The 27,654-nt window shown below is 33.6% G+C and overlaps 2 protein-coding genes across 4 annotated transcripts; one reads left to right on the forward strand and one right to left on the reverse strand.

Moving 5' to 3' along the window:
- Positions 1 to 199: 199 nt before the first annotated feature.
- On the reverse strand, positions 200 to 4,928 carry Dila (centrosomal protein dilatory). Of its 2 annotated transcripts, XM_083050325.1 has the most exons (11): positions 4,918 to 4,928; positions 4,098 to 4,325; positions 3,868 to 3,961; positions 3,646 to 3,709; positions 3,088 to 3,532; positions 2,622 to 2,839; positions 1,259 to 1,418; positions 920 to 1,176; positions 675 to 846; positions 427 to 590; positions 200 to 338 (listed from the first exon to the last, which is right to left on the reverse strand). In XM_083050325.1, the coding sequence occupies exons 2-11, from the start codon at positions 4,317 to 4,319 to the stop codon at positions 200 to 202; spliced, it is 1,935 nt and encodes a 644-aa protein (XP_082906451.1). In that variant the 5' UTR covers positions 4,320 to 4,325; positions 4,918 to 4,928. The 2 variants fall into 2 exon arrangements, with proteins under 2 accessions (XP_082906451.1, XP_082906452.1); XM_083050326.1 differs by lacking the exon at positions 4,918 to 4,928 and having other exon boundaries at positions 3,088 to 3,529; positions 4,098 to 4,362.
- A 217-nt stretch (positions 4,929 to 5,145) lies between these two features.
- On the forward strand, positions 5,146 to 22,271 carry Drep2 (DNA fragmentation factor-related protein 2). 2 transcript variants are annotated; one of them, XM_083050327.1, is made up of 5 exons: positions 5,146 to 6,124; positions 11,268 to 11,364; positions 12,441 to 12,614; positions 13,389 to 13,753; positions 14,265 to 22,271. In XM_083050327.1, exons 1-5 carry the CDS (start codon positions 6,113 to 6,115, stop codon positions 15,120 to 15,122), a joined length of 1,506 nt encoding a protein of 501 aa, XP_082906453.1. In that variant the 5' UTR covers positions 5,146 to 6,112; the 3' UTR covers positions 15,123 to 22,271. The 2 variants fall into 2 exon arrangements, with proteins under 2 accessions (XP_082906453.1, XP_082906454.1); XM_083050328.1 differs by lacking the exons at positions 5,146 to 6,124; positions 11,268 to 11,364 and adding an exon at positions 12,955 to 13,139 and having other exon boundaries at positions 12,476 to 12,614.
- Positions 22,272 to 27,654: the final 5,383 nt, after the last annotated feature.

The raw sequence follows: 27,654 nt of genomic DNA on the forward strand, positions 1-27,654 counted from the left end.
AATATAAATCTATTCTTTATCGTATGGTTATATTTTGGATGGTTTCTCTACTTTAGTATAGTATTTTATAGCATTCATGTTGAGAAAAACACAATTTACAGCTTAAAGATGGGAAAGCTATTTTTATATGCAATAAAATATTAATTTATTTTTTATAAATACACACACATATATACACATATTTTTATATAAAAATTATTTACAAAGTTTGCAAAATATATTCCTTTCTCTGCTGATCCAATAATTTTTCCAGGTGTTTGCATCTTGAATTAACGTCATGGAATTTTTTATCGAGATTCTTTATAGTTAGAACTTTTTGAGTGATTACGAGTTTTATTCTACAAAAAAGATAATTTAATGAATGCGAATACATTGTAATGTATTAATTTTACAACAAACATTAATTTATGTTTATTGAATTTTAACCTGTTGTGCAATTGTGCCATAAATTGATCTCGATTAGCATTATTCTGAATTATTTCTTGATAAAGCGATGCAATCTTATTTTCCAGTTCTCTCTTTTCTGTCTCAATTTCCTGCCTTGTTATCTCTTTTGCATTATCTCTTTCTGTAGTCAACTTTACAATTGTCTACAAATTAAATTACAAATATAATTAAAGAAATTTGTAGCTATCGTAATCTCAATAAAATGTTTATACATTCATAAAATTTACCTCATTCATATTATTTAGATTGGACATGCATTCTTTTAATCTATTTTCCGTTTTTTCAAATTGAGCTTCTGTACATTTAAATCTTTCTTCCAATAATAATAATTTATTTTTATGAATGTTTTCGCTTTTAATTGCAGATTGTAATTTTCCATCGTAATCTTCTTTCATTAGTCTAAAAGTTATTTCGGCAAAATTGTTATAATTTTATTTATATTTTTATTCAAAAATTATATCCTTAAACTTACTCTAATTTATTATCAAAATTTTGCTGCAACTTAGCTCGCATCTCGCGAGATTCTTTTTCCAATCTAGCTATAGCGATTTCTATCTGCTTGTCTCTTTCCTTTTGATAATCATTACGAATTGCAGTCTCCGCCTTTATCAAATTTGCGCGCTGTTGTTTTTTATAATCATCTGCCCATGTGAGCCATTCCTTTCTTAAGGATTCCTCGAAATTTCTCTTAGCAATTTCATGTTGTTCTTTTAATCTTTCTGTTTCTTTCTTTACAGGAAAGTCTATTATTACAGTTTATCTCTTAACAAAATAATAGAATAAAAATAATAAATTTTGTTCTAAAGCAAACCTGAAAATGTAACTGCGTTTGTTGCATCATCACGCTTGTTTTCTGGTCGCGTTTTTTTTGTTCTGCAAGAAGTATAGACTTCTCTCTTTCGAAATGTTCGGCAAATGTTCTTTGTTGCACTTGATAGTGTGTCTCTTGCTCTTCCAGTTTTTCTTTATATCTAATAAAATGTAAAATTTTATTATAATTGATTATAATTTATTATAGGTAGAACAACACAAGCGCGCGCTATTCCTAGATTTTATATTTAAAAAAATGATACTTTTATATAAAGTGTGTTTAAACTTAATTAATATTTTTTGACATACATTAGCTGATTAAAGCGTTATTTTGCTAATTAAATTTTAAAATAAGAATATGTTATAAAAATTAAAATATTAATGTTACAAGTAATATTAAAATGTATATGTAATAATACTTAAAACTCAAATAATATTTTTTGACAGAAATCAGCTGATAACTGTCGTAAAATATTTATCGAGTTTAAGTACTATAAAAAAATATTAATAAGTTGTTAATTAAACTTTTAAAATAATAATAAATTATAAAATTTAAAATAGTAATATCTCGTAATAATATGTAATAATGCCTTATCTGCGATTGTTTCTTTAAAGGTTTCTTCAAGACCTACAAAATGAGCCCTCAGAAAATGCTCTACGACTTTCACAGGCCTTAATTTTTGAATTCAAAGTTTAAACGTTTCTTGCGAAAATTAAGGCCTGTGTGAGTCGTAGAACATTCGTCTTGGGCGCGTTTTAAAGGTCTCTTCAAGACCTACAAAATGAGCTCTGAATAAATGTTTTACGACTTATACAGGCCTTAATTTTTTAATTCAAAGTTTAAACTTTTTTTAAACGTTTTTCATCAAATTTTCGTTGTAATATTTTTTGACAGAAATCAGCTGATTAAAGCATTAATTTGCTAATTAATTTTTAATATAATTTGTTATAAAATTGAAAATAATATGTTTAAAAATATTAATCGAATTGAAATAAACTTTATATTATTCTTTAAAAATATTATTCTTTTTAATATGAAACCGAAGAATGGCGCGCGCTTGTGTTATTCTAGTCCCTTTCTAAAAAATGCATGTTAAATCGCAAGTATTGTTGCCTCCTTTTCGCAATGTTGATTAGCTGTCTCGATTTGCGAGACTGTCAATCAATATCGCGAAAAAGCGACAACAATGTCAATAACATGTCTTTTTTTAGAAAGAGAAAAGATTTATTATAATAATTAATAATAAGCTATAATAATTTATTATAATTTATTATAATTTATTATAATATTTATTATATATAAATTATAATACTAACAACAAATACAGATTAGAATTAATGCACGTAAATAATTAATGTTCCACCTTGCTGTTAATATGTCCTTCTCCTTGGCTAACATTTTCTCATGATTGTCTGTTAATTCAATTCGCAATTGCTCTAATTGCTGATTCGACTTACGCATCGCGCGTAATTCCGTGTCTTGTAATTCCTTTATATGCACGCGTCTCAATTCCTGTATCTCTTGTTGATGTTGCTCCATCATATTGTGCAGCTCTGGTTCTAATCCTTTCACTGTCATTTCCTGTGATATTAATAATCTCTGCGTTATTTATTACGAATTATATAATTATTATGCATTGCATAATGTTTTTATCATTCTTATAATATAAATTTAAAGATATTAGCTACTGGATATCCTTGTATTTTTTCACGAAGGAATTGAGACAACCTTTTCTAGAATAGATTGTTATTTTCAATCATTTTCAAAAGAATTCAAACGAGTCCTTGAATTATATTCGATGAGAATAATTAATATGAATTAACGACAACCTTAATTTTCGAGGTTTTTATCTCCAGCCATCTCTCGCGCCGGATCTTTTCAGATGCAACTATGTTTTCTTTCGCGCGTTGCAACTCGACAGCGTGTCTTTCAGTAATTACTTTCAAATCTCGTTGGATCTTTTGTTCTATATCTTTTATCTGTCGCGCCAGAGAGTCGCATTTTTGCGTGAGATCTGTCTTCTCGGCGATCAGCTGTTCGATAAACTTCTGATGACGTTTTACGATTATCTTATACTTGTTCTCCAATTCCTTCATCTTGGTAGCATTGCAGCGTTTTTGTGACATTACTTTGTCGCATGCCGCTTTTCGTTCGGCCTTTAATTGATTTTTTAAACATTCTATCGTCGCGTTTTTCTCCTCAATCTGCAATCTCGCGATCTCTAAATCATCTTGCTGGCAGTCGAAAATTCGACTGATTTGTATGTCGTTTCTGCTGAAGGAACGATATTTTTTTACTATATATTATATATACAAGATTTTTCCCCCCGTATTTTAGATATAATACCTTCTATATATAAATCAATTAATTATTATTAATATCGTTACCTAGGATTTTTACACGAGATTATAGTTGCTGGATTTTCTGCAATGACATTATTCGGTTGCACATCTATTAACAATAAGTAATATTGTAGATAAATAATTCATTTTAATGTAAACAAAAGTAGAACCTTTTATTCAAACGTGAATTTAAATATAATTAGAAAGGGAGAGAGAGAGAGAGAGAGAGAGAGAGAAAAAGAAATTTAATCTACTAAATTTTAATACCATTTTCAAGATTTTCTAGAAAAGACATTATGTCTTCGTAAGTTGTTGCAATTGAATCACATGTATTTGCGGTGACATCTTTTTCCGGTTCAATCTGCGCTTGATCATATTTGATTTGCAATATTAATCGAATGCATTTACGAATAATATAATGTATAATGATATAAAATATAAATCTGTTTTTATAGCTAAAAAATTAACAAATTTTAACAAATAAAATGTTCGCTTACATGTTCCGAATACTTGTGCAATACTGGCTCTCGATTGATATCGTATTTTATGTCAGTAGCCAATAAATCAACTCGATTGTATTCCGCAGTTTCAATACTGTTATCTTTTTCCAGTTGGTTTATCATCTTGCGCAATTGTTCGAACGAGTTAGACGGCTCGATCAAGTTTTGGTTGAAATCGTGTTTTTTCTCACAGAAATTCTTCTTTTCTACGTTTGACATATCTCTCTGTTTACAGAGTAAAACATGCGCGTTACCGAAGCGAACTGAGCTAAGTTAGTCGACAAACTTTCATACATAGGGGTGCGGGCGCTTTTATTTATGCGTCGTTCGGCGATCGCTATGGCAATGCACGTGTTACAAACAGGGGTGGCGATACCCTTACATGTCGAAAAAACATTTTACAATGCATATGCATAATTTAATTACAGGTGAATTGAACAGGTGAAACGCGGAAGAGACGTTAACGCCTTTTTTTACAATTCTTTTCTACTTGACCAAAATGTATCATATTATTTATATTTATAATATACATATAGTTAAAAAGATTTTATACATCATTCTCTTCAAAGAGTTAGATTTTAAACAAAGAATATATTTATTTATTTTAATAATGTATGTTTCTTTTAATAATTGTATCGATTTTCGTATTTTCAGAGATTCTCGAGCAAAGGATTCGATTGTCTGACCATATGATGGGATTATCTACTGATTTCCATCTGATGTCTTTCATTTCAACTCTCGGTCAAGAAAAATCTGTTCATCGAATAATCCCGAAAAAAATGACACTAACGTTGTGCGGAAGTGCATCGACTTTTACCTTCGGAGAGGGTGTCTTCTCTCAAGATCACCCTCGCTGCACCCTCGGCGGATGGGTGCGAGAGGATGACATTTCCCACATAATAATATAGTCGTGGATGCTGGCTGTCGGTGGCGCTCGCGGGGCGAAGTTTCCTAGGGGTTTCGGGCGGCGGCGGGGTTGGCAAAGCCAACCCGGGGGTGACTGGGACGCACGGGGAGGATATACGTGCAGAGCGGCCCTTCCGACCCCTCGCGGCGGTACGTACCGTAGGAGAATCGATCTAAAACTAGGAGTCGCCGCAGTAACTGCTGGGAGGAAGCCAGTGTTACAATTCGCCCCCGTCGTATGCGCCAGTGAAATCTTAAACGCACGCCGGTTAATCGCACGTACGCACGGTCGTCGGGGCCAGGTACGTCCACGTCGACGAACGGACGTACGTACGTACGTCGCCGCAACCCCTGTTCGTCACGCGCTTCTCCGTTCCATTTGCCCTCTCTCTTGCTCTCTCTCTCTCTCTCTCTCTCTCTCTCTCTCGCTCTCTCTTTCTCTTTCTTTCTTTCTCTCTCTCTCTCTCTCTCTCCCTCTTTCTCTTCCGTCTCTCCTGGCGGCACGGCAGCACAGGGGTGGCCGGCCGGGGGTGGCCGTGCTTTAATCGCGGGGGATATAACGGCGGGTGTTGTGCGCTCCTCGCTCTCGTCTACCTCGCGTACGTGCGTGCGAGCGAGCGGGACGGAGCGAGGTGCGGCGCCGAGGGTGCGACAAGGACCGCGACAGCGTCTCGGTGAGGAGCAGCCCCGTGAGGAAGGGAAGACACCACGGTCGTCGACAGCCAGTGAATCCAGCCAGCCGCTAGTCAGCCTATCAGTAGATAGAGTCTGCTGCTATCCGGTCAGTGGGTCCAGTCGGAGTAGAGTCAGCCAGACGCGGTGTCGCAGCGCGTTTTACCCTCGCGCTCGAGAGACCGAGGAAGAGGAGAAAGACGGAAAGAGAGAGAGGCAGAGACGGTGCAAGAGAGTGAGGGAGAGAGAGAGACACCTTGCGAGGGTGTACGCGCGAGCAGGCTGGGCGGACAGCAGCGCAACCAGAGAGCAGCATTCACCGATATATGATGCGACGTGCAGCCTTCTTCTTCCTCGCCTTGGTGGTCGTTCCTTCGGAATAAAGCCGCGTGCTTGCTGCTGGGACGGTTCCTTACCTGCAGGGCTATGACGTAATGGCAAGAGAGGTATGTACTATCCTTCCGGTAGCACCTTCTCTCCATAATCTCGCGCGCATGCAGCATCCACCCCGCGATCTATGTATTACCGCGGCCGGGAGGAAATTCTCGTGGAAATTCCTCCCTATCTAAATTGCGAACAAAGGAACTCCGTCGTCGTGGAGGGAATCTTCCCTTCGCGGAGAGGACGCCTCTCAGTGACCTATTTTCACGTGACCTCGTGACACCCGACGGTCGGTCCTCGGCTTGCACCCCCCTAGAGTGCATCACCCTCTCGGCAAGGCCGAACAGCCGAAGGGACGAGCCCTTTGGCCCCTTCTTTCTTTCTCGATAAGTTCGCGCTTCTTCTTCGCGAAGAGATTGATATTCGCGCGAATGCTCTAATTTCTCGCTCGCTAATGTTTTGTTCTTTTTGGTTACTTTACGATTGTGCCTATATGATTGCTTTTTTCACAGAATTCTGTCCGTTCAGAATATTTCTCGTTATAATTTCTAATATTTTAGGATTGATTTTGCTCTTTCTCGATTATTTCGCGTATGTGCTTAAAATCCAATCAGAAATATCTTCTTGCTAGATTTTATCAGTTGAAAATTCTTGTGTAACGTTTTCCGATAATTCCTGAGATTCCTAATCCCTTCGCATCCAGCATCCATTGTGATGGACATACTTTTTCTTCATTTGTAATATGGAAGTACATAGTTGTAGAGATACTCGCTGCTGTTGTCCTAGTTTATGAACATGTTCTGAGTTATGATTCGAGTCGTTTATCACCATCCGCGACTTCCAAGGGGAATAATAAATAGGGAGAAAACATATTTGAATGTATCTTTTAATAAATAGAGCATTAGATCTTTGATATTTAAGATTCTCCATTATTTATACGATCGTTTTACTTAAAAAAAAAATTTATTAGAATTCTTTCTCTCTCTTTGTCAATTTTTAAAAAGTCTCCTCATAGGATATTCTTTACAGTGAATTAATCAACAATTATTTAACGATAATTTCTAATTACCTATCTAGCATTAATTAACATTTATCTTTGCATATTCCTATAAAAACTTTTGATCTTTACTCTTATTTCTCTTGGCTTATAATATTTCTTATAATTTTATTTTTACTTTCTCGAATAACTAGAATATTCCTTGACGTTTTGCATATTTATTGTCAATATTTCTCTTCCATTGACAAAGCTTTCAACGACGTTTTTAGCATTAGTAGCATTTTATTCGTTTTCGTTTTATTCACGTATAAAACCGTTTTTGACATTTTTTTCACTCATATAATCCATTTTGTCGCTTTATTCCTTGATAGAAGCTCCTTCATCACTTTGCGCTTTCACAGAATCCTTGCGCCCGTTTTGTCTACTGGCAGAAACTTTCTTCATGTTTTTCCCGCTCATATAGACTCGTCCTCATTGCTTTTCATCTTCTTATTACTTACTAGTCCATCTCACTATTCGCTCGTAGATTTTTCTTCACTGATTTGCAATATCTTAGAATTCTCGTATCATCTCGTATCAGTTTCATTGCTGAAATCTTCTTTTGAAGAAAACTAGGGTACAAACTTTTAACATAAATAGGCTGAGAAAGAATATTTGAAAAAAGGGTATCGAATTTTAATTCGGTTAAAAATTATACAGAGCAGAGTCGCGAGAATGTTACTCTTTCAGTGCTGGAATGCTTTTCTCGTTCGTAGAACGCTCTTTACCTCATTGTATGTTCGTTCGTCGCTACTTTGCATGCTCACAAAATTCTTCTCGTCGTTCTGCACGTTCGCAGACTCTTTCATGCGAAATCCTTATCATCGTTTGTCACGTTTTATGTAATTCCTGTATACCTTTTTGTTTCATTGTAGAAGCTTCTTCGCACATTTGCGGTTTCGTGTCAGATCTTTTAGAATATTTAAAAAAGATTTTTCGGATTTACAGTGTTTGATTGTAATTTGTAAAATAAACAAATCGGGACAGAATAAAAATTAAATGAATTATATATAAGCGTAAATAATCTCTAGATTCTTTATTAAATTTCTTTCATGAAAATTAAGAGAGAAATTTTTCAAGTAAATCCTAGTAGATTTCTTGTTATAGAATGCACCTGAGTTCATGAATTTTAATAAGAAAATCCAAATTTTTCTTCAAGATTATCTACGTATTTAATTGTGTATATAAATAAATACGAAAAAATAAATAAAGGGAAAAATATATAAAAAAGGAGAGATAATAATTTGAAAAAAAAAACAAAACATTTAGCATGAATATTTAAAGACGTTTCAATGCGCTTTAAAAAGACATTGTCATAAAAGGAAGGATTTCGTTAAATATTTTTTTAACGTTATTCTTATTGGTTATCTGAAATTCCATGACTTTAGAACCCTCCGAGTGTGATGAGTTTCAATAAATCAAAAATTCGCAGAGAAATCGTCAGTAGCGGCGGCGATTCTCGACGATACTTCGTTAAGAGATGCACCTGGGTACATCCACGTTGCATAGCTCGCTGCAGCTGCAGGCGGTTCCCTATTTGCTCGTTAGCACGTTGCAATGTTGTTTACTAAGTTCCATCCATGGCAATTTTGCGAATGCGAAGAGAGAGGCTTATATTACTTAAATAAACATTTCAATTTTAAAGCCTTAGATTTTTAAATCTTTGAATTTCTGGATTCTGATGAGATAGAGATGTTGAAAAAGCGCTTTAATAGCTGATTCTGAATTCTAAATTATAATATATTGTATTTATATATACTTATATTCTTTTTATAATTCTTTTACATTTTTATGTAATGTTATTTAGATTATTATATATATATAAATTTATATGTTATAACTTGTTCAGTTTCGAGATTTTTAATTAATTATATCCGTAGATCTTTAATTAATGTTTCGTCATCTTTGAAACCTCGCCTTGATTTAAATCTCTGCATATGTCAATTTTGGAAATTAATTTCGGAGAACAATAAGATAATATAAAATAAAATATAAAGAGTAATAAGAAATAAATGCAATAACTTGTCGTACAAAATAAAAATAAATAAATAAATATAATTTTGCTTTACACACATTCGGTTAAATTTAGGATTCGTATCTTTTGTTGTGACATATATACTTAATAATGATAAATTCTTAACAAATGTAATAATCATATATTGATATAGGTGAGGAATAACCGGCATATTCGGCCACTGTACAGAATAAATAACCGATATTACAAGTTAAGATCGGTTGAACCAGGTCAGTGCTTTCGAGCAAAAACTGCGCACGCGTCCTGCACACCCTTAGCGCCACCCCGTTGAAGACTAGGGACAACCCCAAACATAATGCACCCCTTCAGCTCGCATTATTCCGAGATCGCTAGTGTCGTCGGGATGCAATCTCGCCGATCGAAGAGTGCAAGTGTATCTAGTGCAAAGTATGATAAAGTGTACGAAATAAGCTCGGCAAATATTTGCAAATAAATCGTATAAAATAAATACATTTCTAAAATAAATTAACGAGATAATTATCTCTCAATAAACATCGTAAAATTTTTGAGTGGAAAGTTCGTAAAAAAATTCGTGCAAGACATTATAGTAAGTGTCTAGGCCTTTGCGTATGTTTTTAATACAAATATTATTAAATATTATCGTTTATATATAGTTATACTATTCGATATATATTTAAATCATAAAAGAATTTGTGGACATTTAAATATTCATAATCTAAGAGAAAAGATATATCTTTAGATTCTTAGATGTAAAGAATTTACAATAAAACTAGAGATTTAGAATTGTTCTTAAATTTTTCTTAAATTTTTCTTAAATTAAAAAAAAAATTCTTCGTAATATATACTAATTGCATTAAAGTGTGATAGTTCTAGGCTTTGCATACATTTAAATGTTGATTCTCATTTTCTTTTATATAATTTTTATTATATGTTAATATTTTTATATCGCTTCTATCTTTTTTTTCTCTTTCTCTCTCCGGTGCTTTTTTTTGCCAATTATCAATATATTAGTTGCAGGTATATATTATGGACTTAGGATAATTTTTTTTGGTCCTGTATGTCCTGTATGTCCTGCATGTGTTAATATCATATATTAATCTTTATTTATACAAAATTTGTATAAATAATAAAATAGAAACTGAGCAATGTTCTTTATGTTATGATGTTATTTTAAAAATTAAACAGAGAAATTAAATTTATTAATAAAATTGAATAAAATATTTTATATATGTATACAAGTTTGATTTTTTAAATCTTCTTTTTTGAAAGAATAATAAATGTAGACTTAAACTACTGAACGTATTGCCGTTCTACTTGTTCAATCTTGTGACAATATTTTTAATAGTCCAAAACTGTCGTGTTAATTCCGTTCACGACAGAGTGAAAGTTTTATATGAAAGATTTTATTTATCAGCCGTTCTATATGGTCACTATGTGTATGAAGCATGCTGAGAAATTATTTACCCCACTTAACATCTGGGCGACAAGCGTTTCCCGGGGTCACCTCTTCAGGCCTTCATACGGCTTTTCTTGCCGCGAATTATTTTTAATTTATGTATAAGTTATTGTTCATTTGCAAGGTCCCTTAATTTGCTACAAAGTGCATGGCAAATCAATTTTGATAAATTATTACTTATTTAAATTTCGGAAACTTGTGCAAATTTTAAATACATATAAGGTTGCACAGGATTGCATTCTCTAAAATCTCTCATACGCGCGAGTAAGTAGCAAATTGCGTATCTTAAACAGTGCTGACATAAATCTGCTATTTTACCCTTTTTCTAATGTTCAATATTTTTATTTTTACAAAGTGTTTTAACTCGCATGAACTTTCGGAGACCATTTAATAAGGTCAATAATAAATCGCAAATGTCAACCATTTTTAACTTTACCGTGCCTTAAGGTCCAATACACACTGGCATTTTTTCACTATATTAAAATTAATCGATGTCAGATATCATGCCCTTTCCATCAGAATAGAACCCTTTTCTTTCTCCTTTTCTCTTGATATTTAATTTTCACTTCGGGAACTACATATATCTAATATTTTATAATTTTTTAATTACAAAAATTATAATTTAATAATTATTTTTTTATTTATCACATTTTTAATAACTATAAATAATATTAATATTATTTAGAAGAAAGTTAATTGTGTCTTATTTAATCTTTGCAGGAGTTACGGACCAAGAGACCTTTTAAGATATGGGACAGCTGGCGTAACGTAAGAAAAGGACTGGTTGTTAGCAATTTCGAAGAATTGATTGTCCGGGGTGAGGAATATATTAAAATTTAAAAGATTAGCCGTTAAACTTAATATTAAACGATTAAAAATCGCATTACATTGATGACACTATTTAGATATTAAAACTGCTTCTTAGTATTATCATTAAGGCACATTTAAAATTATGCTTTCGAAATGTCGTATTCATCAAAACAAAAATTTTTTAAATAATAATTTATTATCCGCGCGCGTGCATCTATTGTTTCATAATGCATATTAGCAGCAACTGAGTATCGTAATTTTTTTTTAACAATATTTTACAATATTAGATCACTGGTTATAAGGTATCGCTTTTTATAGAGAAAATTTTTTCATTAAAAAAAATTGAAAAAAAAATTCAAGATCACGAGAAGAAATCAGATATCAGATTTATTTTTTACGAAAAAATAAACGCATATCTCGTTCAAGATAATTTTTGCCGAGTATCACGCGTCATCTTTTCGAGGTATACTTTTTATATTGCATATCAGCAGCAGCTGAGTATCGTAATTTTTTTTACAATATTTTACAATATTAGATCACTGGTTATAAGGTATCGCTTTTTATAGAGAAAATTTTTTCATTAAAAAAAATTTGAAAAAAAGACTTCAAGATCATGAGAAAGAATCAGATATCATTTTTCACGAAAAAAATAAATGCATATCTCGTTCGGAATAATTTCTCCCGAGCATCACGCGTCATCTTTTCGAGGTATACTTTTTACCTGTCCGGCGACGAAGAAATATTTCCGGTCGGAAATATTTCCGCGCGGCGTATCGCAGCGCGGAATTGCATTATCTGTAAAGTTCCTTTGAAAATGTCGCTCCCGCAACACACATTTCTCGCAACATTTCTCAGAGACAAAGCGCCGTTCGTTCGTTCGAGGACACGCCACTATTATTCGCAACTATGTCATTCACACGATTACACGGTACAAGCGACACGTGGCATACGCACACTTATCTAAACGGACACGAATACATAACGCACATGTATACATCCGTACACGCTGATGAACACGTTGAAGTGTTATCGCAATGCTAAACGTCATCTGACACTCACCCCTCGGTCAATCCGTGGTTTCAGGTAAGGAAAAGCTGGGCGTGCCACCAAACGAGAATGTCTCGCTAGTTTTGGAGTCAGACGGCACGCAAGTCGAGGACGGCGAATATTTCAAGACACTAGGCAACAACACGATCCTGCTCCTGCTGCGGCATGGTGAACGCTGGTGTCCGACTGGCGTCGACATCATTCGCGCTGGTAGGTGAAAAGGCCCCATTGCATCCATCGATCTTAGGGGAAATCAGCAGCTTGGTTGAGGGATTTAAGGTTGAAGCAACACGACAGAAAATTCGAAAGGATGTCTAAAGAAAACGAAAACGTTTCTAAAAGCTTTAAAAGATCGCGAGATATCAGGGAATCACATTATTTTTTTATAAATGTATATTTATTTTGAGAAATTAAATTCTCATTGAATTATTTTACAAATAAAAATTAATTTTTTACCTTTAAACCAGACCTTTAAATAATCAACCAAGTAGCTCTTCTTCTACTATCAAATGTCTCGATTTTCTGGATTTTTGAACCCTCGAATATGTAGCTGCTTTAGAATCATACGCGCTGCTATGTAAAGGGGATATTACAACGATCAACTTTGGTTGATGGAAATCGGCAACTTGGTTGAGGAAACTAACTTCGAGGCAACTGATAAAATTGATCAAACTGAATTACACGTGGATCAAACTGAATCCTTACACACACACAAGCCTTTAAACGATCAACCAAGTAGGTTTTTTCTATTCTTAAACTCTCTTTAGATGTTTTAAATTTTTTATCATCTTTTTTACTACCCGAAACCTCTCTTTAGACTTTAAAATCTGTAAATTCTTTAGCTCCCTTAAGATCTATGGATCTCGCACTCTTGCGATGGATCATCGGCACTGATTGTCACGTCTTGCAGCACCAAACACCACCCGTATCTTTGCTTTCGCATCCATCAGTAACTTATAATTTGTTCTCTTTCTGTATTCCCAGCAATTTCGGCGATCCCGAAAATAGTCTGCGAGACGATCCACGCGCTGGAGTTGCACGATGAAACGCCATCGTGGAAAATCATGGACAATAAAGGCCGAGTCACAGTGGTGCTACACTGGGACCAGCGCTCGTCGTCGTCGTCGCAGGTACAGCAGCAGCAATCTAAGGCAGGTCAGGATGCCCAGACCTCCAAGTACTCGCCGACTAAGAAAGTCGACCTAAGCGGCGCTCAGCGACCGTCCTTGGTGATTCAGACTAGCCTGGACAAGCTCGGTTATGATGGCAAAGGAACGCATCTGCCCGGCGAGATCGGCCCGACGCGGTACACCAGCCCGCGAATCACTGTGATAAATCATGACGATATGGTATTGAAACTGTGTCTTATTAGTTCAAGCGTTTCCCATTCTCAGATTCTAATTCGCAATTTCCTAAAATAATTGCATCTGCAATTAAAGGCATTACTGCCACAGATCTTGATAATTTTTTTAAGATTCTGAGAAAGCTTATTGCCAGATATTAAAAAAATAATAATAAAATAAAACACCATTGCATTTTAAATTAATCGATCTCAACTAGAATAAACACATTTTTCAGATTATAATTTTTTAAATCTTATCAATCTATTTGAACCGCCGTACATCGTCTGTAATTAAAGGAGTCGATGCAACATTCATTAATTTTCTAAATTAGTTTTTCTAAAAGCAATTCTTAAACTAATTCTTAATTTTTCTTAAAAATAAGGGCTAGATATATTATACTATTGTGTCGTTAAATTTTTTTATTTTAATTGCATTATTTCTCTCTTTTACGTAACTTTTTTTCTATTTTACACAAACTAAACAATCATTGTTAAACTCATTTTTATTCCAACAACAGCAACCGACACAGCCACACTTGCCGGGCCGCCTAGTGAAACAGGGCACGAATTCGTTCGACAGCACGACCATTCACATTCACACGCCGGAGTGCTCAAACCACATCCATCAGCCAGTCGCGCGAAACGGCAGCCCGGTGAACGGTGCTGACGGCGGCGCCGTCGGCGAGTGCGACTTCCACTGCTGCGCCCTGCACGAGGAGGGTCGTAGGATCGCCGTGCATAAGTCGGTAGCGACGTCACCGATCCAGGATGCGCAGCACGCGCAATATCAACATCCGCATCATCCGCATCAACAGCAACAACAACAGACGCAGACGCAGACACCATCGCCGCAGCCGCCATCCTCTCTATCGGACGGCACTAAGCGACCCGGTCTTAGCAAAGGTCACGTTCGCTTCCGCGACACCGCCGACGAGGAGTCGAGCTCGCGTCTGATCGGCGCGACCGGTTTCCATCTCCACCACAATCATCATCATCATCATCAAGAGCATGACAGCTCCGAGTCTGAGACGGAGAACACGATAATGGAAGACGAGATCGTGACTTCGGAGAAATTTCTGCTTTTGATCGACCAGCTAACGGTCGAACAGAAGCATCATCTTAGCATCAAGGACATCGGCATCATACTAGAACGACTTAGCTCCAAGATCCTCGACGTCGAACGATTGGATCGCGAGAGCGAGAGCGAAGAGTGCTATAACTGGACGATCAAGGCGATCATCCGGGGCGATGTTCTGCGGGAGCTCGGAGTGATTTATAACGGAAACTACTACGCGATTTCGGAGCATCCCGGCTACAAGGAAGAGTCCGAGGAGAATAACGAGGATAATGAAGAGGAAGAGGAAGATAGACTTTAATATGATGCTGTTTTACTAGATAGATAGATAGATAGATTATACACCTATTCCTGGTTATTATTAACTTAGGACATGTAAACGGAAATAAGGACGGGGAACATTATGTGGTTTCACTCTTCGATCCGAGGATTTTTCACCTCCCGAATATTTTGTGATTTTTTTTGAGAGTCATAACATTTCTTGAAGTCTTCCTAATATTTCTGTAATCCTTCAAGGATTTCCCGAGAGCTTCCTCCCTTGAGTCTTCCTAGGATTGCCAAATATTCTTTTAAGAACAAGTAATAAAGTAACGTTGTCTCGTGCCAAATACATCTATGAAAGTTCTACAGAATTAATGCAGAATTTTTAGATTTTTGAATAATATATAACTATGTAGAAATTCCAAGTACCAGACCATGTAAGGTCCAAGATTTGATGTGTATGAATTAAAAATTTTTTAAATCTAGTCTTCTAAGCTTTTCCAAGATATTCTTAGATTTTTTCTAAGATCTCAGAATCCCTGAAAAATTTTCTTTTTAATATTTTTTGATATTATGATCTTGTGAAATTTTAAGATTCTCCTTAAGATTCTGTACATTAAGAATTTATTAATAATTTATAACATTTATTTTAATATCACAATTTTTTCTCTCAAAATTTCTCAGTTCTAGAATTATATAAAGAATACTTTTATGTTTGATTCATAATGTTCCGATATGCTTTTAGAACTTTTTGATTTCAAAATTCTTAAAAACGAATTGCCAAATATTACCATTTTAGATTCTTGTATTTTTTGAACTATTAGAGATACTAGTTTTTCAGATTTCAATAGTTTATTCAGATAAATTTATAATTTAAATCTCTTAAATTTTGAACGCCGTAGATCTTAGATGTTACAAAACATCTTCGCAGACTCTAAACACTGTAATCCTAGGTGCCTTAGATTCCAGATATCCTTAAATCGCACATATTTTAGATTCTTAGATCCTAGATGTCTCGGATCGTAGATATTGTAAATTCTAAATTCTTTAGATCTTTAGATCTTCGTATATATTCAATCATATATATTCAAGCGATCTTGATATGAATTTTAAATTTCTTAAATCTTGACATATTTTCGATGTTTCAGGTCCGTATGCTAAGTCGTTCTCCGCGATTATACACAATTTCTTACAATATTCCTTGTATCTCCTTGCATATTCTGGCTACAAGGTAAAATTATAGTAGAAGAATAAGGAAGAGATTTTAATTTATTGCTATATTTTGCAATTAGATAGAATTAATAAAATAGATAAATAGTAATTAAAAAATGTTTTGTGCAGTTGTTATTTAAATATTTTTTCACTTACTTGTTCGCATTTACGAATATTAATATTCAAATTAAAAAAATTAAAAATAGATCAATGTTTCTTATAAAAATGAATAACATTGTGCCAAATTTTATCAATTATCCATCACTTACGACGACTTTGCATATGAATCTATGAACAGCCTAAAGGTTTTTAGTTTTTTGGGTGTTCACAAAATCTTCGGATCGAAGATAAAGTCCACAAAAAAGCGAAAAGTAAGCGACGTGTGCGAATCGCGTTGCGGGGAAAAATTTTAAGATCGAAAGATGACAGAGGGTAGATCGATGAAAAGCGCTACTTTTCTCTTCCAGAGATGTTTCGTAATAAGAAAAAAAAAAATGAAGAGAAAATAAACCGGGAGAAAAGGAGGAGAGCGCATCATAATGGAATCATGTAATATGATACAACTTTATTAAAAACCTAGTTCTAAAGACGGTTGTTGAGAAATATGTACTTATTAAAACTAGCATGTATACTTGTAGGAAACATTTTTGGGATTACGGACGCCGATTCCGTAACCGTCCACAACACTGCCCTATCTAAAGTGGAAAGACAAAGTAGGAAAGAGTGAGAAATAGAGGAAGGAAAGAAAAAAGAAAATGAACTGAAAGATGTGAATATATACAATGAGTAACGATTTGAGACTCGACTAAACTCAATGATCTAATTCTTTTTCTTCGCTCCGTTTAATGCGCCGTTAATTAATCTCTTATTGCAGGATTTAAATGTAATTTTTTGTAAACTTTTTCGCAATCCTGATTAATTTAATTTTAACTAAATATTCTAAGATATATAATTTAGATTTATGGATGAAAAGTTCTAAAGCAAATAGCCCCTTTTGAATTTTAGAAATTAAATTAAGTTCTTATTGTAAATTACAATTTCTAGAGTATAATTTTTCTCAAATTTTTAACTCTCTTGAGTGATACATTTTAGAATTTAACTCGATTTTTAACTCTCTTGAGTGATACATTTTAGAATTTAACTCGAAAAATGTAGAGCACATTTAAGAATTTTTATCTCATAAATAATAATTAACATAGTGAATCTGTTATATATTTCTTCTAAATAAAATTCTGCAACATGTCTTGCAATAAAGGATTAATTTATACTTTTAATAGGCGCGGTCAAGAATGTGAAAATCTTGCGAAGATGCAAGCTTGATCGTCGACGTCAGGAACGATCGATGATCTCGAATAGCGGATGGATAACACGTGGCGAGCACATGTATCGATCCATCAGATCGCCATAGAATGCTCACTAACGATATTAAAAATATGAATAAATGTAATCGCGTGGCTGCCTTTTATTCATCGAACATCGCGAACGATTCACTGCGCAAAGATCGACTTCAAAGTTAATGAGAAAGTGACGCGACAACAGTGGGAGATGAATCTGTTGGTTTCTCGCCGACGTAAATTCTCGCCGACGTAGACTTGTGAAACATGTTCTCGTAGCCTAAGATCCTTGGATCCTTCGGATTCTCCGATCTTCGATCATCTGGGTACTGGGTTCTTTATATAAATGTCATGTTTTTTATAATCTGAATTATTTAGATTTAGATAATGGATTAATTTGTCGATTTCAATTTTTTAGGATTTTTTTATAAATTTCTTTCAGATTTTATACAATAAATTGTCTAAATTAACAAAATTTTTCCATATTTAATTTTTCGATTTGTTTAGTTGTCAAAATTTATTAATTTTTCTTTAAATCCGCACAATTATTAATATGCTATTTTTCATAGAATCTAGTGCTCACTTCATTCATTTTGGCTCGTTGCAGCTGCGATATTTCAGATTGGATCCGCGAATGAAAATCACATTTCATTCAAAGCGGAGCACATACACAAAGACAGCATCGTTCAAAGCTCTTTACTCTTCCTTCTCTTCCTTTAAAGTTTAAAATATTAAATCAGTGCGTAATTATATAATTTCTCTTTCTGCTTGATAATTGCTAATTATTTAGAAAAGACATTGTCAAGATATTAATTTTTAATAGTAGAGAATTTCATTTTTTCTTTAATTTTATATATTTTTAGCTCTCAAATGGCAATAAGGCAAAGATATTTGAAGAGTTAAGGAACACGTCGTTGTTGCCTCCTTCTTACGAACTATTTTGAATTTTTTTGTATTTATAATAATTTATAAGCTTTTTTTTTATTAATTTATTATATTATCAAAGTTATTAAGCTTTAATTTAACGCTCTTTCTAACAAAAAAATTAATATCGATAAGTATCGAGTTTATTTTACGAGAAGGAAGGAAGTTGAAAGTTTCGAACGGCGCTTCAAAAACACATATGCATACATATGCGCGCGTAAAGATTACGTGTAATAATAAATATAGTCGGAATTATTCGGAATTTACGTTAGCGGATGTATTACATGATTATATAAGTGATATATCGATACGTGTCGGGGATACGCTCTATGTGAAACTTTGCAATTTTAATATATTTCTATTGTAAGTATACTCGAGAAACTGTGTGTGTGCGTGTGTATGTGTGTGTGTGTGTGTTACGTGTGTATGCGTGCGAGATAGAACAAAAGAGAGAAAGAAAAAGACGATGGCACACGACGCGCGGGAGGTATTCGATAGCGTATATAAATATATACATATATACATACATATATATATATATATATAGATATACATATATTATATAATAATACAGCGAACTGTCGTGAGAAAACTACTTTATATAGACGGGTCGTCTCGTTTTGGCCGACTCGAGGAACGCTCGAGGGCGAATTTTGGGGCGACTAAAAAAAAAAGATGCACCCGCATATAGAAGAAGAATTTAAGTTCGTAATTCCGTTCGCGTTAAGATTTTTCCATGTGTCTTATCTCATCTCATACTTCGTTCGCGATCATCTTATCTTTGATGCGCTTTATTAAATCCTGAGATTGTTGGAGTCTAAAAATATTCTGGGTTGCACTGATCCTGCAGATCTCTCGGATCCTTCACGTTCACCGATTTACTTGAATCCTCGGAATCTAGGATTTTACTTTTTGTCGATTTTAGATCCTTCGAATTTGAAATTTCAAATTCCGCGGAGGATCTCGAAGGTATAGATCTTTTTCCAATTTAAAATTTCGTGGTTGTAAGATTATAGGTTTCTTGGATCTTGCATTTCTTGATAGCTAAATTGTTGAAATTCTATTGTTTTTCATTCTATTATTTTTCTAGCATCGTTGCATCATTAAACTCTCCTCATGGATTTTTGAATCTCGATATTTTCACTTTTTAAGATCACGTGTGAAGAAGGAACTTAAGATAATCACAGAAAAATATGGAGAAGAGAGCAAAAGAAGAAGGAGGAAACTATGAATAGAATGATTTCGATTTGTCGAGTCGATCATACATTTTTTTCGTTGTAAAAGAACGCATGCTTTTGCAATAAAAAAAATGAAAAGGTTTCTGCCCCCGAGAACTATTTCATGATAAGAAAAAAAACCCTTTACAGGTTTCTGGTCTCGTAGTGCCACTTTAAATAATAATGAATAATAATATAATAAAATAAAACAACAACAAATAATATATTAATAATAACAATAAAATAATAATGATAAAAAGAATAAAAAAATTGTTATAAGTTGTAACTGTTGTTTCTGGTACATGCAGATACTATACACATACACCCTAAACTAAGGACATGGCCTCCGTTGTTTATTTATACATAACTTCGTCCTATAATCCTTTTGTGCAAAGAATGCAATGTTCTGGAATTATAAACAAACAGAGAAATTAAACCGTATTTCATATATTTCACTTGTATCGCACAAACATAGCAATTATTAGAGTGATTTATTTATATAATTATTACAGACTTCTTGTATCTTTTTAAAACAAGAACCATAAAATCACAGATTCTTGAATTTTTCTTAAATTTTTTTGCAACCCTAATTTCATATGAGATCTTCGATTCCTTATGATCCTGCTAATATTTATACTATGCATGATTCTTATCTATCGAGTAATTTATATTATCTATAATAGAATACTTCTCACACTCTCTTGAATGTTTCCGAATGTATAAAATTATTAATATCGAAGAGTTTTATTTTACAAGAATATACATATTTACGATATGCTATTCTTGTTTATATGCGATTTGTTACTTGAGATATATATTGTTACGATTCTTCTGTCATTTTATGCATATAATAGCGCGACTTTTCCACGACCTATCGATCGATCGATCTGCAGCAAACAACTGACGATCAACGTAAGGGAGAGATCTAGCGTAAGCAACCTCGCATTATGATTACCTCTATGTATCTGCATGACCATATTACAATAACCTTTAACTACTTTTAAAGGGAGAAAAACATAGCCACTCTACTCGATGTAGCAGAAAAGAAACTCTATACAGAGCGTTCCAAAAGTATGTGCCAAACGTGTGTCGAGAATACTCGGTGCTAGTATTTTACCTTCGCGACGACAATCTTTCCCACTATAAATGCCCTCTTGTAATCCTTATTGCGAAAATGATTAAGAATATTTCTTGTAAGCATTTCTTTTGAGCGCTTTTCAAATATGAGATTTTTAAAAATATCTATTTAAACAATAATTCACGGATTTTCCATAAATCTTCGTATATGATTCTAAAATCAAATAGGATAAATTTTTTTTTTTAATGAAATATATGTTGCGAGACATTAATTTTTGTCGCGAGAAATTAATTATTGTCGCGCAAAACTTTCGGAGCATTCTGTATAAATATTCGTATCGATCACGAAGTACATTTAGCATCTCTTGTCGCGTAGCGATTAGCTCGTATTAATGGATAAATGAAGTAATTAATTAATTGCGTTAACTTATGGAGGTAAGATTCGAAACAATGAAGCAGGGGAGTAAATCAAAAGACGGGGATTCCTGCGAGATTTATTCAGGACGAGGTACTTAGGAGGAGTCTTCCCTCGCGAGAGGCACGTTGCCCTATATACACGTATACAATATGCCAAGAAAGCACTCGTACATCATCATGGCTTTATTATGCGATTATTATATTATATTCTTTTCATTGCGTGTATTTATATTATGTGACAAACAAAATAATTCATTAAAAATTCATCAGTATAAGTATAGAGATTTATTATAAATTTAACATATATAATAAGTTTTTTTATATTAAATTATAAAATCTCATGTCTTTTAAATTCTATGGATCTCTCTAATAAAATTCCTCTTGTGTAATTCTAAATCTTCCAAATCCTAGATTATTTATTGTTGAAATGCTTATATTTAAGTTACAGAAATTTTACATTATTTAAATATTCATTTAATTGAATTCTAAGTTACTAGTTACTACTATACTTATGCAACTTCACATAATACAAATACATTATTACATAATCACAGAATAGATTTAAAGCGTCTAATTAAGATTATCTTTTAAGATGAAGTATGGCATGAGTGCTCTCTTCGCATACCATGCATATTTATACATAATATAAACTATATAATATAAACTAATCATGATTTGCAATCCTACAGTGCACTGTCGAAAACGAAACATAAAACAAGTAGTGCAAATTAAGGTTTTTTAAGCATTAACGATGAAAGAAAAAGAGAGAACTAATGTACTGACGATGACGACTTTTTTAACGTTTTATCGCATTACGGAGTATAATATGTGTATATATACATAAATGCATAACATATACCCACGGCAAAAACACACGTAGACCACATGTGTCTATGTATATACATATATATACAATTCATATAATCGCGCGTGCGTGAAAGTGTGCGTGTGCGTGTCTGACAAGTGTGCAGCAAGCATGTAAATAATAAAGACCGTATAATACCATGATTATCCACGAGGATCTATAATTGCCAAGTGTATAAGCCACACACACAATACATATGTTTTATATATATATATATATATATATATATATGTATGTATGTATGTACAATATATATATATATATATATATTACATATGAGTTTGATGCACAATAGCGACAATCGCATTATCCTGTGCGATTTTCTGACAAGCGAATTTTTGCACCACTTTGTTTGTGAATTTTCTTGGAAAATAATGTCTAAACAAATTTGCGATTAATAAAAATACCGACTCAATTTTTTATTCTTTCTAGATTCTTTGGATTCTAGCAGATAATTGGATTAAAGAAACCTCTAAATCCACGGTTGCCTGAATCCTTTCTTCGATTTTTATATTATTCCTTAAATCCCGAGAATTCTTCTGAAAATTTTATTTTATTTTATTTTATTTTTAAAATTATACCTGAATTGTCGCCAACAATCGTTGGTAAAAAAATTCACCAACAAAAAAACGGTGCAAAATTATTTCCGATATGAATATCATCAATAAAATTAGACATTCCTCGTTAACCCTTTCTGGGCATATGTATAATGGGGTTCTTTCCTGGATATTTGGAATTATGATCAGATTTAATGCCATTTGTAGCTTAAGATGTGTAGTCCTATTTTTTTCACTCACAAAAATAGGTAAATCAAGATTACAAAAGAAGATGAAAGTGAAATTTTTCATCCTGTAAACGTTTACCGTATGTAAATTTCGTGGGGTCCGACAGGCCCTACTTTGTGCCAGGCGCAGGAAGGGTTAACCCTTCCATAATGACCGATATAATCGATGCGTTTATTAAAAAGATCAGTAGAGAAGTCGCAGGATAATGCCGGGGGAAAGATTGCTCGATTGTTGAAGAGGAATGTTCCGCGCTGACGTCGAGCTTATAAAGTTACTTAATGTTAGAGGAATGTTTTTACACAACTGCCACTTTACAATGACGTGAGATTACAATTGTTTGTTTCGGTGGCTGACGCGCATGTCTATCGCCGCCGCACAGTATGACATTTTTGCCCAAATTATCGAAGAGAACAAAGATATTTTACCTATCTGCATCATTTTCTTTTATTTCAAGATTATATAATTTAAATACACATATTAATCTAAAATTTATATATTTGAAAAATATAAATTGCATAAAAAATTTTGAATATAAAAAATTAAAAAATAAATTATATATATATATATATTCTTTTTAATGCGAGAAAATATATAATTTTATTATAAATATGTATATTATAAATTAAAATAATGGAATTTTTAATATTAAATTAATTAATTTTCACATGTAAGTTTGATAAATTATTAACTTTTGAATACTAGTCTTGCCACAAATCAGAATCTTGTCTTGAAATTGATATTGACAAATATAGAAAAAGATAAAATTTTCCAATCATTTCCATATTTTAGAGAGGACTCTTTTATGTAGATTTATTAAAATATATATATATATGTATAAAATTTTAAATTGTTACATGTGCTTTCAAAAAATTCGACACTATATATACACATACACACGCGCCATAATTATATATATAATAATTATTAAATTAATATGTTTTGTTAAAATTAAATATTTTTCTGTCAATATTTGATACAATTAGATAAAGTATTTTTGTTCTCCTGAATTGGTAAAAATTTTACACTGTACGTTGATTCCGTTTTCCGCTGGCGCAAAAGCGTTTTTCTGCATTATTTTTCCCCCTCGCCGCAGAAAACGCGACGGCGAATTCTGCGCGTGGCGAGTGAGTTCCACTGCGAACACGAATTTGTTTCTCTCGACGGATTAATATACAGCCGAAATGTACCTACCATACGTAAATAAATAAATAAACAAATAAACGAATAGATGAAACAAAGTGAGGAGGCGGAGATTAGGCCGTTCGAAATCTTTTCTATATTATTAAAAAATAATTATTATTTTACGTTCATAAAAATGCATGTTCTTGTTAAAAATTAATTTATACGGATAATCACTTTTGTTGCACAATTGTTGTGTTTTCTTTAATATGTATATATATTATACACTAATTTATTATTAATCTATATTTATTTAAATATTAAAAAAATGATTTGATATAATCGAGTATTTTCTTATCTAATTTTTAGTTATTTTTACTATGCATGTATCTACAATGTATAGAGAACAATAAATCATTTTTTATATACAAAGAGAATTTTCTCTTAGAGTTTACCCTGAAAATCATGGTAATCGTGGGACAATATGGTATGGAAAGAATTTTATCAGAATTTCTCTGATAAATATTTATCACAATAAAAATAATATCTATTACAATAAAATATAAAATATGTTTGATTACTTTTACAATGCAGTTTGGTAAAATTAATCAAACATGTTTTATCTTTTATTGTGATAAATATTATTATTTTTATTGTGATAAATATTAATCAGAAAAATTCTCATAAAATTCTTTCCATACCATATTGTCCCACGATTACTATGATTTTCAGGGTAAATTCTAAGAGAAAATTCTCTCAGTATAGTTAAAATTTAACATATATTAGATAATTACGTTTACAGTGTGCACATATAAACTAATATATTAAATAAAGAAATTAAATAAGTTTTTAGAATAAATAATTTATATAAACAATAATTTTTTAACAAAAATTTTTGTTCTTTTAGACAATTTTAACAGAGCCTATGTCAAGTGTGAAAAATATAGTATTATTGCACTCACGCTGTCTGTTATAAATAAATAATTCTTAACCGAATCGTCTGCGGTGCAGCCTACGCGGCGACCTATATTTAGAACAACACGTGAATGAATCTCTCACATGCATCGTCGTTGACTTCCCATTTCTCGTATAAACCAAAATCGATTATTACACTTATAAAATAGTTTTGACACACGTGCTACTGTTATTCTATCGTCTTTCATAGTGACGCGAATTATATTTGTTTTGCTGAATGTATCCGAATGAAATTTTATTTTTCCTTTTTCAGAGAAAGAGAAGTTCAGAAATTTTATAATTTACAATTTTACTTCAATTTCCTAAAAATTTTAAACTTTCAGTTCCTAATTTTACTATAATTTTTGGGGGGTTCTGAATTTTTTTATGTTAAATTCTTTAATATACTATGCTTTAGTCATATATTTTTAGATTTTTAATTCTTTTGATTTTGCATTTCTTAAACTTTATAATAATTTATACAAAGTCTTGAAATTTTTCGGGGATTACTCTATCGAAAATAAGATAGAATTCATATCATATTCGATAATATAATTATTGTGCGCAACATTCGATTTTCGAAGAATCTCGCGAACATGAAACAGCTGGGTCAGCTATAAATGACAGATTGTTTTTGCAAGCTGTGCAAGCTGTTGTGCGTTTAAATTTAGAAATGAGACATCAAGACAAAGGCACGCGACAGAATCTGCTGTAAGATTAACCAACAGGTAAGAAGATTCTGATGCAGATAAATCTCCCAGGAATCCGAATCACGCAAACAACAATAATTGAATCAAAGTCTGCAGGAAGAAACAAGTTCGTCCTGGCGTACCAGAAAAATAATAAATGAGGGAAAACAGCAAACTAATTATTGCAATTAAGATTAGTAAGTTCTAAATCTTAAGGAAATTTCGAATAAATCAAAGATTTTCTGGATCCTAAACTTGGCATGTTTTCTTTAAATTTATGTTTTCTCTAAATTTATATTTCTCTAACTTCTCCTTGAATAATAGAGAATTTCTTTGAAATATAGATTTTAAATCTTAAATATCTCCCTTGAATGTTATATTGTAACTCATAAATTTTTCTAGTTTCCTTTGCATTCTAGAAGCTTGCGCTTTTATATATTCCTCGCACTCCAGTTACTCTCACTCTCATATTTGTTGCAAAGCAACTACCTTGAGTTCAGGATTCCTTAAATTCTAGGTTCTACAGATCTTAAATTATTTAGCGTCCACCTATCTAGCGTCTCACGTTCCGGGAATTTTTGAAACCCTACTCTGGTTCACAAGTCCCTAATTCTTTTCATTCCAGCTACTTCGTACCTACAACATCCGCAGATCTCCTCTTACTCAGAGCAATCTCTAACGCTCTTCGCATACCATTACTACTGCACTTCAATAATTCCTCTACTCTTCGTTCCACAATCTCCACCTGATCCACCATCTCCAATGTCTCATGCTCCATTCCAACTATCGTCACCTAATCCAGCTTCATTTCTCTCTTCTTTCTCTCTCTCTCTCTCTCTCTCTCTCTCTCTCTCTCTCTCTCTCTCTCCCTTTCCTTTCCAGTTCACTTGTTTGATTGACGCTAATGATCGCACTATCAATTAGTGGCTTACGTATGCATTTTCTTCATTTCTGCCAAGCGAAACTGAAGATGAAGTTTCTATGATTGATATCTCGATTATTAGTTCGCCTTTGTTTTAATGTTTGTGTCCATCTTATAATACTTTCGCATTTGATCTAATTTTTTTCTACTTTATTAATTAATCGTCTAAATTAAATCTATTTTAAAATGACTAAAAATCTAGAGATGTGACTATGTGACAATCTCAAGTTGACTATAAATGCAAAAGCGATATATTTTTACTATATCTCTTTTTCTTTCTTTTTACTTCTCTGTTTATCAGTTCATCTGTTTCTCTTTTTTCTTCGATGCTGAGAATTACGAAAGGAAATCAAGCTTTATGCAAAATTTAGAATCTCAGACGCAAGACACGAAGTAAGCTTCTTAGTCCTTCATTCTCAACTTTGCGTTCCACTGAGTACTGGATTCTAAGATACGTTCCAGCTTCGTCCCTTCTCTCTTTCTTCGTGCCCCTTCTCCTATTTCCCTATGTATTCACCATTCATCTGAAACCCTCTCTCTTCGCATCCACGTCAGCACTTTCCGCGACTCTTCGTACTGCAGGATCCAGTCAACAGTAGGATCACCATCTCCAGGCGGTTGATGCTCCATGGCAACTCCCGCCACCTGGTCCAGGGTTCGTTTCTCTCTCTTGCCCTGCGCGCTACCCCAGCCAGAGGGGGTTTTCGCATCTCGATGCCGCTTCTGCCCCCGCGGCGGTAGCGAGAAAGCCGCCGGCGCGGCCGGCGCGAGTTATTGATTTGACAGGAATGACGGCAGGCGGAATGGCGCAGGAATCGATAAGAGGAAGTGGTGGTCCAAAGCTGCCGGTGGTGCGCTGCGCGGGGGTGCGCGCGCGCAAGAAGAAGGAAGACCGCTGTTATAGGGGATGCTTTAGAGGGAGCGAACGAGAGAGCGAACCGCGGAGGGCTGTATGGGGGTTGTGGAAGCGACCAGGTGGAGGGAGAGATATGGAAGAGGATCGGAGGGAGAGGCAGAGCGAGAGGAGAAGGACCGGGAGAGAGGGAGCGGAGAATAT

This window comes from Prenolepis imparis, unplaced genomic scaffold (genome assembly GCF_030444845.1).
Source record: "Prenolepis imparis isolate NDT839.2.m4 unplaced genomic scaffold, iyPreImpa1.0 SCAF_11, whole genome shotgun sequence".
Classification (NCBI taxonomy): domain Eukaryota; kingdom Metazoa; phylum Arthropoda; class Insecta; order Hymenoptera; family Formicidae; genus Prenolepis; species Prenolepis imparis.